This window comes from Neoarius graeffei, chromosome 8 (genome assembly GCF_027579695.1).
Source record: "Neoarius graeffei isolate fNeoGra1 chromosome 8, fNeoGra1.pri, whole genome shotgun sequence".
In the NCBI taxonomy this organism is placed as follows: domain Eukaryota; kingdom Metazoa; phylum Chordata; class Actinopteri; order Siluriformes; family Ariidae; genus Neoarius; species Neoarius graeffei.
The window spans coordinates 15,426,199-15,441,892 of record NC_083576.1 but is presented as its reverse complement, the minus strand read 5'-3'; the positions used below and the strand labels follow the sequence as shown (position 1 = coordinate 15,441,892).

The 15,694-nt window shown below is 44.9% G+C and overlaps 1 protein-coding gene across 2 annotated transcripts in view; it reads right to left on the bottom strand.

Moving 5' to 3' along the window:
• rnf20 (ring finger protein 20, E3 ubiquitin protein ligase) overlaps positions 1–15,694 on the bottom strand; it is a 66,720-nt gene that overhangs the window by 30,691 nt on the left and 20,335 nt on the right. For both annotated transcript variants that reach the window (XM_060927355.1, XM_060927354.1), the window contains 5 exons: positions 13,247–13,315; positions 13,049–13,147; positions 12,121–12,268; positions 11,849–12,034; positions 11,587–11,702 (listed from right to left, as the gene is read on the bottom strand). In XM_060927355.1, coding sequence (XP_060783338.1) covers positions 11,587–11,702; positions 11,849–12,034; positions 12,121–12,268; positions 13,049–13,147; positions 13,247–13,315 — 618 coding nt within the window. The remainder of the gene's footprint in view (positions 1–11,586; positions 11,703–11,848; positions 12,035–12,120; positions 12,269–13,048; positions 13,148–13,246; positions 13,316–15,694) is intronic.

Below are 15,694 nucleotides of genomic sequence, written 5' to 3'. Positions count from 1 at the left end.
CACACACACTACCGCTCGCTCACTCACACACACTACCTCTCACTCTCACACACACACAACCGCTCTCACTCTCTCTCTCACACACACACACACACACACTACCGCTCGCTCACTCACACACACTACCTCTCACTCTCACACGCACACTACCGCTCTCACTCTCTCTCTCTCACACACACTACCGCTCGCTCACTCACACACACTACCTCTCACTCTCACACGCACACAACCGCTCTCACTCTCTCTCACACACACACACACACACTACCGCTCGCTCACTCACACACACTACCTCTCACTCTCACACGCACACTACCGCTCTCACTCTCTCTCTCTCACACACACTACCGCTCGCTCACTCACACACACTACCTCTCACTCTCTCTCACACACACACACACACACACACACACACTACCACTCTCACTCTCTCTCACACACACACACACACACACACACACACACACTACCGCTCGCTCACTCACACACACTACCTCTCACTCTCTCTCACACACACACACACACACACACACTACCACTCTCACTCTCTCTCTCACACACACACACACACACACACACACCACCGCTCGCTCACTCACACACACTACCTCTCACACACACTACCACTCTCACTCTCTCTCTCTCACACACACACACACACACACACACACACACTACCGCTCGCTCACTCACACACACTACCGCTCTCACTCTCTCTCTCTCACACACACACACTACCGCTCGCTCACTCACACACACTACCTCTCACTCTCACACACACACACACACACTACCGCTCTCACTCTCTCTCTCACACACACTACCGCTCGCTCACTCACACACACTACCTCTCACTCTCACACACACACAACCGCTCTCACTCTCTCTCACACACACACACACACACACACACACACACTACCGCTCGCTCACTCACACACACTACCTCTCACTCTCACACACACACAGCCGCTCTCACTCTCTCTCACACACACACACACTACCGCTCGCTCACTCACACACACTACCTCTCACTCTCACACACACACAACCGCTCTCACTCTCTCTCTCACACACACACACACACACACACACACACTACCGCTCGCTCACTCACACACACTACCTCTCACTCTCACACGCACACTACCGCTCTCACTCTCTCTCTCTCACACACACTACCGCTCGCTCACTCACACACACTACCTCTCACTCTCTCACACACACAACCGCTCTCACTCTCTCTCTCACACACACACACACACACAACCGCTCGCTCACTCACACACACTACCTCTCACTCTCACACGCACACTACCGCTCTCACTCTCTCTCTCACACACACACACACACACACAACCGCTCGCTCACTCACACACACTACCTCTCACTCTCTCACACACACAACCGCTCTCACTCTCTCTCTCACACACACACACACACACACAACCGCTCGCTCACTCACACACACTACCTCTCACTCTCACACGCACACTACCGCTCTCACTCTCTCTCTCTCACACACACTACCGCTCGCTCACTCACACACACTACCTCTCACTCTCTCTCACACACACACACACACACACTACCACTCTCACTCTCTCTCACACACACACACTACCGCTCGCTCACTCACACACACTACCTCTCACTCTCTCACACACACACACACTACCACTCTCTCTCTCTCTCTCACACACACACACACACTACCGCTCGCTCACTCACACACACTACCTCTCACTCTCTCTCTCACACACACACACACACTACCACTCTCACTCTCTCTCTCTCACACACACACACACACACTACCGCTCGCTCACTCACACACACTACCGCTCTCACTCTCTCTCTCACACACACACACACACACACACACTACCGCTCGCTCACTCACACACACTACCGCTCTCACTCTCTCTCTCACACACACACTACCTCTCACTCACACACACACACACTACCTCTCACTCACACACACTACCGCTCTCACTCACTCTCTCTCTCACACACACACACTACCGCTCGCTCACTCACACACACTACCTCTCACTCTCACACACACACACACACTACCGCTCTCACTCTCTCTCTCACACACACACACACACTACCGCTCGCTCACTCACACACACTACCTCTCACTCTCACACACACACTACTGCTCTCACTCACTCTCTCACACACACACACACTACCTCTCACTCTCACACACACACTACCGCTCTCACTCTCTCTCTCACACACACACACACTACCGCTCTCACTCTCTCTCTCACACACACACACACACACACTACCTCTCACTCTCACACACACACTACTGCTCTCACTCACTCTCTCTCACACACACACACTACCTCTCACTCTCACACACACACTACCGCTCTCACTCTCTCTCTCACACACACACACACACACACACACACACTACCGCTCGCTCACTCACACACACTACCTCTCACTCTCACACACACACTACTGCTCTCACTCACTCTCTCTCACACACACACACTACCTCTCACTCTCACACACACACTACCGCTCTCACTCTCTCTCTCACACACACACACACACACACACACACACACACACACTACCGCTCGCTCACTCACACACACTACCTCTCACTCTCTCACACACACACTACTGCTCTCACTCACTCTCTCTCACACACACACACTACCTCTCACTCTCACACACACACTACCGCTCTCTCTCTCACACACACACACACACACACACACACTACCGCTCGCTCACTCACACACACTACCTCTCACTCTCACACACACACTACTGCTCTCACTCACTCTCTCTCACACACACACACACTACCTCTCACTCTCACACACACACTACCGCTCTCACTCTCTCTCTCACACACACACACACTACCGCTCGCTCACTCACACACACTACCTCTCACTCTCACACACAACCGCTCTCACTCTCTCTCTCACACACACACTACCGCTCGCTCACTCACACACACTACCTCTCACTCTCTCTCACACACACTACCGCTCTCACTCTCTCTCTCTCACACACACACACACACACACTACCGCTCGCTCACTCACACACACTACCTCTCACTCTCACACACACACTACCGCTCTCACTCACTCTCTCTCACACACACACACTACCTCTCACTCTCACACACACACTACCGCTCTCACTCACTCTCTCTCACACACACACACTACCTCTCACTCTCTCACACACACACTACCGCTCTCACTCACTCACTCTCACACACACACACACACACACTACCTCTCACTCACACACACACACTACCGCTCTCACTCTCTCTCTCTCACACACACACACACTACCGCTCGCTCACTCACACACACTACCGCTCTCACTCTCTCTCACACACACACAACCGCTCGCTCACTCACACACACTACCTCTCACTCTCTCACACACACACTACCGCTCTCACACTCTCTCTCTCTCTCTCACACACACACACACACACACACACACAACCGCTTGCTCACTCACACACGCTACCGCTCTCTCTCTCTCTCTCTCACACACACACCACTGCTCTCTCACCCGCATGTGTTATTAACAGATTGTGTTTGAGTTTATGGTGAATCTGTGTCGCTCACCTTCATCTCCCAGGAGCCGCTGAAATTGCCATTTTGAATGCTTTATGTTAATGTAATGTAGTTTTCAGTTTTTTGTTTACTTCAACTTAAGACATTTTCTGCTGCGCTCACAAAAATTAAGAGATTTAAAGATGACTGATGGACACCATTGCAGGTGTAGCCATGTTTTTCCAATAAAAAATAATGTTGGAATGGAAGCGATGCATGGGTGTTTTTTTTTTAAATGCTAGATACAGGGCAGAACGGCGAGTAGAGGTAAGAAAAAATTATATATTTAATTATCGTGATACATATCAATATCGAGATATTCAGTCATGTTATCGAATATCGCATATTTTTCTGATATCGTGCAGCCCTACTGTTAGTGGTGGCAGCGCTGAAGTCGGATATTTGAAGCTGATGCTCGCGGCCTTTAGCAAAAGCAACGTGCTTGGCGTTCTTCATATGAGAGTCCACCGCTCTTATCCCCATTGTGCCCGACTTAAAAGTCTTACAGCATGCTACACAGTACGCCTCGTTGGCATCTTTGGGTACAGCTTTCAGCCACCACGACTATTTTGCATCTTGCAGCCAGTTATCATTAAATTTACATTTACCCATTGTGGCTCGGACTACCCTCCATCAACAGATCAGGCACCGAGTGGTTGTCAAGCACGCGCGTGTCTAGCAACCGGCGGATTCGGAGCCTGCGTGGTATAATTGTGAGCATCAAAAACGATTAAACTTTTTCCCCATCCAAAGTGTACCACATTTTAACGATATGACCGAGTAAAATCTCCATAAATTTAAGATTGAAAAATTTCAAACCCTGTGGTCTTAAATTAAGACAATTTAAGACTTTTTAATGGCCTTATTTTAGGAAAATTTAAGACTTTTTAAGGACCCGTGGCCACCCTGCCATAATACCGAAGGGTTTAGAAAATCACAGACAAGTAATAGCTATTGTTACTTTGAACACAGGAAGTTATATTACTGTATTGTTTGTATTAATATGAAACAGTTAATAAGCCACATTATTTTATATTGTGTCTTGAGTGAAAACTTTAATGGCTTTGTGGCGCCTCTAAACATTGTTCAATCTTAACCAAATTTCGCACAATAACTTCTTTTAGGCAATGTAAAAAAAAAAAAAAGGTAAGGTGGTCCTAACAAAATCCTAAAAAAAAAAAAATTTGGGGACCACCCTAATAGACTGGTACCAAAATCCAGAATTGTGACACCCAAAGGCATTTTTGAGACAAAGTCGGCAAACAGTCTTATTTTGTCAATTTGGGTGTGCCGAATTCAAATCTGCAATATGCCGAGCTCTATCTGACCTCTGTTGACCTCTAGAGGTCATTGAACTTTGGGCCTGTAAACGTCTCAGCTGAACCCAGTTTCTCAGCTTTCTAAGGAATGAAATGTACTAAAATGATTAATGAAGTTAGCAAATGGCCTTGTTTGTTAAATGTTTGGGTGCTGAATTCATTTTTCATTTGTAAAACGACATATGACCTCTGATAACCTCAAGGTCATTAAACTTGGCCTATAGAGATCTTGCAGTCACGTGACCGGAAAGTACACAACCGCCATCTTGTCGGTCAAAAACACCGCTGAATACTGCTGCACTCGTGTACAGAATGGATCAATTTCAACCGACGGACTACACGGCTCATTTTTCTAATGAACAGATAACTAGATACATGTCTAAAATAAACGATCTACAGATTTGTGACCCTTATGGCTTACCGGACGGAGTTTTCACGACTGGATTTTGAACTGCCAGCGGAATACCCGGACGTGTATAATTACCTCATTAACTTTCCCTCACTGTTCAGTGGTGAAGCACTGCATGCCTATAAATCTCTGGACAGTTATCTTTACAGAAATTCAGGATTTGTCAGCGACTCAGATGTGGCATCTTGTAAACAAGAATCCTCATTGGATGGGTAAGTCACTTAAGTATTGAGTATAGCACTGACCAGCCGATTATAGAATAGAATAGAATAAGGTAATTCCAGCTGTAATTCCAAATCATCCGTCTTGTTTACCATGGATCTGGCGTTGGAGAGGTAGAGGCTTAGCAGTGGAGATTTGAGTGGCTGTTTTCTGAGCTTAGTCAACAGGCCGGCTCTGCAGCCTCGCTTTTGCTTCCGCTCCCGGCACCGCCTCCTTCGCTTTGCTTCCGATAACAATCCACAGAGACCCCGCTGGTCTCGCTATCTCGTCCGGAATTTTTTTTTTTTTTTCTCGTCCGGAATGTTGTGTATGCGATGGAAATCGCTACAAACCGTCATTTTCTGCTGGAAACCAATGTCCAGTAAGTCCATACGGTTGTAGTGGATATTGAAGTCCGGTACAGACGAACAACACGCAAAAATACACACAAAAAACAAACGTTCACAGGTAGGGAGAGCTTGTAGCCGCAGCTGTTGTAGTAGAATTGTATATAGTAGGGTTTTCCAGAAGAAAAGGTAGACGTAAAAGCAGAAGTAGGAATATGGCGTTTGACCGACAAGATGGCGTCTGTCACAATCTGGATCGGCTGTGACGTCACATGCAAGTGCTCCATAGGCCTATGCATTTAACGGGATTTTTAAACTGACTTTACTCCCCCAAAAAGAATATGAACAGACAAAAAACAAATAGAAAGGAACAAATACAACATTAAATGCCAGTCCATGTACATGTGACTTACTTTTCACAATGAGAATGCCTAGGCGATCACCTTACATAACATTGCATTACATTTAGCGGTTATTGTTTATACAAAGCTACTGAAAAAAGGACAGATTCAGCAGCATACAAAATGTGGGGGCATACAGGGTATACAGGTTAATCAGGGTTAGTATATATGAGAGTTTTTTCTTTGTTGTTTGTTTTTTGTAAAGGCTTTACCCCGTTCAAAACAAAACAAAAAACAAACAAAAGAAAAAAACTCTCATATATACTACCCCTGATTAACCCTGGGAACTCAACCGATGGATAATTTTCCCAACTCATAGGAAAAATCCTTCTTTGCTAGTGTGCAAGGATCTGATCCCATTGAGGGGTTTCTATATATCCACGTCTTGGTTTTAAAGGGATAGTTCGGGATTTTTGACATGAATCTGTATGGCATCCCCATCAATAGTGTCGTGCAAACACACTGACTTACCCCCGACAGCATCCTGTGAGTCCAGTTCTTGTCCAGTTTTGGTCCAGACGAAAGTAGTCCGGCAAGTTTGTTGGGGTCACGAAAGTAAAACGTTTTTCGTCTCAAAACAGTGTGTGTTCAAAAGAGTGATATATTTGCATCACAAAACCGTTGCCAAATAAAAAAAGTCAGACCTCGAAATCGCTTGGCACTATTTTCTCTCCCTTCTTATCACTGCGCGCTGCCGCCAGGTGACAGCCACGGCTGTTTCATTCATTGTTTACTAGTGATGGGAATTTCGGCTCTTTTGGCTCTTCTTACTATAAGGAGCCGGCTCTTTCGGAAGATTTTTTATAATTACCGTAAAATACCAAATAATAGCCCGGGCGATTATTTGCCTCAATCACGTAAGAGACCCGGCGCGTATTAGAGACTAGGCGGCTATTTGGAACAGGCGATTAATTCCTTCTTCACAAACACCTTCCCCAAAATCTACCTCAAAACGGGGAAAAAAAATCATTCTCAGATAGGCCTACTTTTAACCAGTATAACTTACAGTTTGTTTAGAGTTAGATTACAGATAGCACGGTGCCGACTTCGGGGAATTTTGAAGACGCGCAGAATGCATCTTCGCATGGCACAGTCGGGGTGGATAAAGGATAAATCACACACCTTTTCCTGTTAATGACTAGTTAAGCGCATGCTTTACAAAATAATCAAGAAACCACACCATTGTCTGTGCGCAGCACTGTGATTTAATTACTCTGCAAAGTTATGGTCACTTGCTATCACCCTCACCCATGCAGCCTCCACCCTTTGCGCTTCGCGATGTCTGTCAATCTGAAATTGCATGGAGGGCGCGACGTTGAAGCAACATAATTAGGGTGCGAAGTGTCAAACCAAAGGGTTTTTTCTTATGCTGAAAAATAAGTGACCTGCAGTGGCTACATACTGTCATCTTGCATCACGTTTCTCTCCAAGACGTCTCCCTATTTGGCCGATATGAGCCTGTTCCCCGAGTGAGTTGGTACGGTGGCTCGACCCCGTAGAAAACTTAAAGTTCGGATGAAAGTTAGTTGAATAGGTTACTGACTTGTAGGCCTACATGTTGCCTGCCTGACGCGTGCTTCTGCCCAACTTGCACGACAGATTACTTGTTGAAAAGGCCCCTTGGATTAGATTGGCCGCGAGCAGACTGAAATGCATGTTAGAACGCTCTCACCTTTTTTGTAAAGCGTCTTCCAGATCCGAATGGGTAAGGGCAAGTGAAATGGTATAAGGTCTTTAATAAAACTCAGTGTGTGCTTTGACGCATGCATTCGGCAATTTAGGTCGTTTAACAGAAGCAGCAGTCCAACCTTGGAAACCCGCAGTCCTCAATGTCACCACACACGCTGGCTTTCGTTGGGTATACCCAAAGGGGTGGCTAAGACATCTGTCAAAAGTTACGGAGTTGCATTCCTCAAGAAATATTACGGTAGACCAAGATTATAACATTGAAATGGCATGTTTATTATCACGTAACAAAATGTTGTAAACAGTATTATAGAAATAATTTCATTCATTCATTCATATTGTTTCGGTAGAAAACTATGCAATGCAAAATCGTTTAAACACCAGAAAACCAGAAAAGTGCTGGGCCTCAAGATTCTAGATAGAACGTTCGGACGCTTTTTTTTTTTAGACCCCGGCGAGTATTCGGAACCGGCCTTTATTTGTCACAACACACGCGTACACCCGGCCGTTAAAGGGAACTCGGCGGTTAATTGGAACTCGGCTATTATTTGGTATTTTACGGTATTTCTCATGACTTGTACATTCACATCGAGTACACATATCAATGCAAATTAACATGAAGGGATTTAATAGACCAATTTATATCTGGAACTATTTTCAGCCACAGCACAGGCAAAGCACCGCTGCAGGCGCAAAGACACCGCGCAGCGCCTGAAAACGGGTTTTCAGGCGCTGCGCACCCGTTTTCAGGCGCTGCGCGGTGTCTTTGCGCCTGCAGCGGTGCTTTGCCTGTGCTGTGGCTGAAAATAGTTCCAGATATAAATTGGTCTATTAAATCCCTTCATGTTAATTTGCATTGATATGTGTACTCGATGTGAATGTACAAGTCATGAGAAATAATTATAAAAAATCTTCCGAAAGAGCCGGCTCCTTATAGTAAGAAGAGCCAAAAGAGCCGAAATTCCCATCACTAGTAAACAATGAATGAAACAGCCGTGGCTGTCACCTGGCGGCAGCGCGCAATGATAAGAAGGGAGAGAAAATAGTGCCAAGCGATTTCGAGGTCTGACTTTTTATTTGGCAACGGTTTTGTGATGCAAATATATCACTCTTTTGAACACGTACTGTTTTGAGACGAAAAACGTTTTACTTTCGTGACCCCAACAAACTTGCCGGACTACTTTCGTCTGGACCAAAACTGGACAAGAACTGGACTCACAGGATGCTGTCAGGGGTAAGTCAGTGTGTTTGCACGACACTATTGATGGGGATGCCATACAGATTCATGTCAAAAATCCCGAACTATCCCTTTAATAACTTCCTTGCTTGCTGGACACAAACACGGCAAGAAGTTCTTGTGTTAATGGACCAGACTCCACTTTTGGATCATTAATCCCAGAATGCCCTGCGTGCATGTTGGCTTTTGGGACATGTATAGCTTTAAAATACAATACCTACAATTAAAAAAAAGTTTGTTTTTATTGCATTTATTTAATTCCTGGACTCCCATCTGTGACAGGGCGTGACGTTGCATCCCATTCTTCATAATAATAATAATAATAATAATAATAAGTTCAATTTATATAGCGCCTTTCACAAACCCAAGGGCGCTTTACACAGGAATTACCAAAAAAAAAAAAAAAACCCACACTAGGAAGAGTAGTGTGAGGTAAAGAGAAAAGTTTTCAAGTTAGCTTTGAAGGAAGACAGAGTGGAACAGTCACGAAGCGATTGTGGTAGCGAGTTCAAAAGTTTAGGAGCAGCAACACTGGATGATCTGCCACCCATAGATGCCAGTTTAAAATGTGGAACAGTCAGAAATCCACAGACAGAAGATCTGAAGGAGCGGGAGGGACAGGACAAATTAATTAGCTCACAGAGATAGGAAGGGGCGAAACCATGAAGAGCTTTATAGGTTAAAAGCAAGATTTTGTATTTGATCCGAGAAATAATTGGCAACCAATGCAGTTGGTGTAAAACAGGAGTGATGTGAGCAGTGCGCTTGGTGAGTGTGAGGACTCTTGCTGCTGAGTTTTGGATGTACTGCAGGCGATTGAGCAATGTGGCAGGGAGACCATAAGAGAGAGAATTGCAGTAGTCAAGATGAGAAAAAATAAACGCACTGACCAACATTTTGGCATCAGTTTCCAAGAGAAAAGGGCGGAGACGTGCAATATTGCAGGGGTGAAAGAAAGTATTCTTAGTAATTAGTTTAAGATAGGGTTCAAACGTAAGGGTGGAGTCAAAGAGAACTCCAAGGTTTTGGTTTTTTTTATAACTTGGGAAGGACTAATAGACACACCAACATCATCAATAGTAAAACTGGAGAAGTTCAGAACCTGTCTTTTGGTACCTACTAATAGAACCTCCGTTTTGCTAGCATTAAAGGAACAGTCCACCGTACTTCCATAATGAAATATGCTCTTATCTGAATTGAGACGAGCTGATCCGTACCTCTCCGAGCTTTGCACGACCTCCCAGTCAGTCAGACGCGCTGTCACTCCTGTTAGCAATGTAGCTAGGCTCAGCATGGCCAATGGTATTTTTTGGGGCTGTAGTTAGATGCGACCAAACTCTTCCGCGTTTTTCCTGTTTACATAGGTTTATATGACCAGTGATATGAAACAAGTTCAGTTACACAAATTGAAACGTAGCGATTTTCTATGCTATGGAAAGTCCGCACTATAATGAGAGGCGTACTAACACCTTCTGCGCGATTCGGCAGCGCATTGATACGGAGCTCAGATATCAATGCGCTGTCGAAGCACGCAGAAGGTGTTAGTACGCCTGTCATTATAGTGCGGACTTTCCATAGCATAGAAAATCGCTACGTTTCAATTTGTGTAACTGAACTTGTTTCATATCACTGGTCATGTAAACAGGAAAAACGCGGAAGAGTTTGGTCGCGTCTAACTACAGCCCCAAAAAATACCATTGGCCATGCTGAGCCTAGCTACATTGCTAACAGGAGTGACAGCGTGTCTGACTGACTGGGAGGTCGCGCAAAGCTCGGAGAGGTACGGACCAGCTTGTCTCAATTCAGATAAGAGCATATTTCATTATGGAAATACGGTGGACTGTTCCTTTAAGTATTGAGTACTAGTACTGATACTAGATATATCAGTAGTATCTAGTATAGCACTGACCAGCCAATTATGGTTGAATATTTTATATTATCAGTTAGATCAAGTATCAGTAGCCTATCACTATTACTGTATATATGGTATACCTGATAGCAGCAATCCATTTTGCACGCCTGTCAGGGTCCCGTGGCAGCCTATGAAGCTTTCTTCCCGATTTCTGACCTCTCCTGTTGTGGCATTTATATGCCATACAAGTCTCCGGCATTGTGGCACGGTAATATTTGCAGATTTGGGCGAAAAACAATGAAAGTCAGTGTCGGTAAATTGCGATGGCGGAAATATGGCGTTTGACCGACAAGATGGCGTCTGTTTACAATCTGGATCGGCTGTGACGTCACATGCAAGTGGACTATAGGTGGGCCTCAAAGCAAAAAAAAAACCCTGTACTAGAAGATGACAACAGTGATGTGTCTGATTTCTAGCTCACCAAAAAAAAAAAATTAAAATGCTTTCTCACCTCGCTGGTCATGTGACTATGTTTTTGCTTGAGGTCATCTGTCAGCTGGCGAAGACATTCATTCTCATTGGCCAGTAAGGTATTGAGACGAGTAGTGATTTCCACGAGGCTACCATCTGCAGTTACCACAAAACACACACGGCTTGTATCTTCCCCCCCATGTAAACATACACAACCACTTTTAACAGTCAACAGAGAGTACGCTCTTATAAATACAGTACAGACGATGCTAGCATGAGCAATCCCACAATGCACCTCTCACCTGAGTCAGAGTGCAGGTCCTTCTTAAGTTGATCCACAGTGATCTTTAAGCTCTCACAAATCTCTACCACACAACTGGCCTGTTTACGGCTGGACTCCACCCTCTCCTGTAGCTCCGCCTCCATTTCCTCACTGCTACTACTGGCCAGCATGGCAAGGAACGAGCTCGCTCCCTCTCCTTGTGGACCTGGAAGATAAAAGTTCACACGACGGTCCGTGTCAGGAGGTATCAATGTCATCGCTACCCTGTGAAGATTTTGGACCATCACTTACCCCTGTCCTTTGCTCTCTCCTGATTAGAATCTCCATCCGGCTCTGGTGTCCCTGGCTTTAGGCTCCGCCCCTCACCAGGCTGGCTATCCACTGGCTGGCTTCCTGATTGGTCATAGCGGCGAGCAATCAACCTCATGTTGTCGTCAAACTACAAGCAGAAATGAGAGATGATTAGCCTGGCTAACGCGACTTCAAAGCTCTCCGAGCATTTGGTCTGGCCAAGATATTAAGCCCAACCGTTTCCCAGAGCCCGTGGTTGACCCGCCTCCCTGAAATGCCTCAGTTTGCTACTGGTCGAAGCCAGAAAAGGCTGTGACGAAGCTTAAACCAATCACATCACTCTTTCCTCTGACGTATGTGACGCGACGGGGCTAACTGGTAGATTAAACTCTTACCGAAGCCGGTCGGGAGCAAGGCGAAAACGGCCTTCCTTTCAATAAATACCTCCAGGGCTGCTCTTTGCTCCGTTTTCAATGAGAACTTGCTCCATGTTCGTAATGTTTCTAGTGAATGAAGCGCTTCCGGCATAGATTCTGTAAACAATCTATGGCTTCCGGTCGCAGTTCTACTACGTCAGTGCCTTGAACACGCCTCTACCCAGGGCCGCTGGAGATGCTCAAAGTTGATTGGTTCCCGATTTTTCGGGAGCTTGGAAGAGCTGTAGATAGCTTGCCTGGCCAGACTAAGCTCGCAACAGGCCCTCGTGTTGCGTCACGCATAGGATGGGCGGGCCCAGGCTAAGAGATGATGAACGAGGGTCCAAAGTTGTTGGGGTTTTTTTGGTCGACAAAAAGCTCGGAAGATTATTGGTCTTTTGCACAAGACATCAGGCATGCCGTGAATCGTGAACACTGAATAATGCGGCATCTGTTAGCCAATCAAAAGCAACCGCAGATAAATTACATTTGCAATCTGCAGGGGCACTTACCTGGTTCCAGTATCTGTTAAGGATAAGTAAGCTAGCATCATCGGTAGCCTGGCGAGTCTCAAGCCTTTCCACTCGTTCCCTCAATTCATCTTCGATAACCTTAAAACAGAAAGGCAGAAAATACATGACAAACCGATCTAGGATCACATTTCTAGCAAGGCACATAAATGTGAAAAAGATGCATATGGACACACGTACCTGTCTTTGGTCCAAGGCCTCCCCCAACTTTCTGTTTTTCACCTGCAGTGCTTTAATATCCTGTTCTTCCTGAAATAAATGCATAAATAAACAAACAAAACACACCGCCAGTGACGAGAATAGTTAAACGAGAACTGAAGGCAAATATATCATTGAAATTCTATTCATCTCATTTTATTAAATATACGAATGCATTTTTGATCGCTATTTTGTCGCTCCTAAAGCAAGTTATGAGTGTTTGAAATATGCCCTGTAATAGGGCTGGGTATCACCAGATACCTCACGATACGATACTATGGCGATATTTTGCCCACGATAACGATAATATCACGGTACAGCGATTCTGCGATAATCGATATATTGCAAGAAATTTCAACCACATCACGATATCTGTGTCACTGAAGAAAATCAGAATTTATTGACCACTGTAAAATTACATTTCACATGCATAACTACCGTATTTTCTGGACTATAAGCCGCTACTTTTTTCCTAGGTTTTGAACCATGCGGCTTATACAAAGGTGCGGCTATTCTGTGGATTTTTCTTCCACCGCTAGGGGCGCTCTAACCGGAAGTAGAATCAAAAATAAGATAGACGACAAATCAATGCAAAGAAGAATTAGCAGATCTTTAGCAGATAGAACACGCACGACAAATTACTAACTGGTAATTATTTTCAAATCCAGCGAAGAGGATTAAAGTGACTTGTGGTTTCAAACACAGGAGAAATGAAGGTAAATAAATACCGGTTATTTTCTCTTGCTTCTGTTCCGTTTTAATCAGCAAAGTTGCTGCCGTGTTAAAAGGCACTGTTCGGAAAGAATCTGTTCAGGTACATACATGTACATTTACAGTACAAAATCGTTCTGTACATGCAGTAAATATCTAATTTTTCAACATAGAGATCTGCGGCTTATAGCCCGGTGCGGCTTGTATATCTTTTTTTTTTTTTTTTTAAATAGAGCGGATGCGGCTTATATACAGGTGCGCTCTATAGTCCAGAAAATACGGTACACACTCTTGCCAGACATATATTTGTCTCTATTCCACTGCTGGCAAAACCAAGAGTTGCTTCACTACAACATACAGAAAATCCCCATTTCCGTGCTAGTATTCTCAACTTTTCTGTAAGCATGGACACATCAGTGCTGCTTAACAAGCAGAATCAAATTGTTTTATGAAAACTTAAAACTTGCACTGCAGACTGCACAGACATTTCAGTGCTAACGCTAATATCAATTTGTTCTTTGTAAACTTGAGAACATATACCTGAGAACATTTAACTTGTGCTTAGTACTTGTGTAAAGTTTAATCCAAACCTGTACTGTGAGCACACATTTCAAAACTGCATGTTGTTCTTCAGGAAGAGCAACTGGTCAGCATGCTCAGAGGTGAGACAGCTCCTCTGAGAGCTGATTATGTCACCTGCAGTAGAAATTGAATATCTAATTGGAGCGAAACAGGTTTTGCAAAGTGCGTACTCTTTGTCCGGCTCACTGGTTTTTTTTTTTCTCCTTTCCTTTGGAATCCAAAGTTCCTCCAAACATCTGCCTTAAAGTTCGGCGGCGTCTCTAGGTTTACGTTAACAGCCATGCTTCCTTGTTTTTTTTCTTCACTGCAACCGCCGGGAAAAAAAAAAAAAAGAGAAGACGAAGTGTGCCTTGCAGTGAGGTAGCGGCACAGCGACACCTTGCGGAGCGGAGGTGCGGAAGTCGTACTGGATTTACAAACCCGTCTGAAACATGATTTATTATTTGAAAAAAATACCGATATTCATATTTTGGAGTATCGATATTGAATCGGAAGACAAAGTATCGCGATATATCGCCGTATCGATATTTTTGCCCACCCCTACTCTGTAATACATCAGTCCGTATGTCAAAGCAACGGCCGTAAACGAGATTCGTCGAGACCTGTGCAAGACATCGTAGGACGGAAGTAAAACGTACAGCGGAAATCAAAGCGACCGACATCTGCCAACGTTGTCAAAAGCCGCGCGCGCCCTCTTTCGAATGCTGGAAGCCGGAAGTTTCGTTTGTTTTGATAGCAATCAGGAAAGTTTGAAAAAAGTAGTCATTTAAACTCGTTTTTGTGCAAGATTTCGTTTGGAAAACAGTTTTCAAACTGGCGGCACAGACACCTGGCTGACACTTCACGTTTCGAAGTCTCGCACAAGTCTTGTGAAGATCGCGCGGATAAGCGACGCCTGCCGTGGACCAAATGAACTACGTTCAACATGGCTAAAAACCGAATCGGCCGATAAGTATCCTATTTAATTGCAATTAGTTGCCAATACGAGTCACGATATACAGGGGGCTGCAAAAGCAGGTATACAGGAAGGATTATACGCGAACGACAGCAGCAGGATGACTTCTACTTTCAGCAGGATGGGGCACCACCGCACTTCGCACTCAATGTATGTGCGCTACTTGACAAAGAATTTCCCAA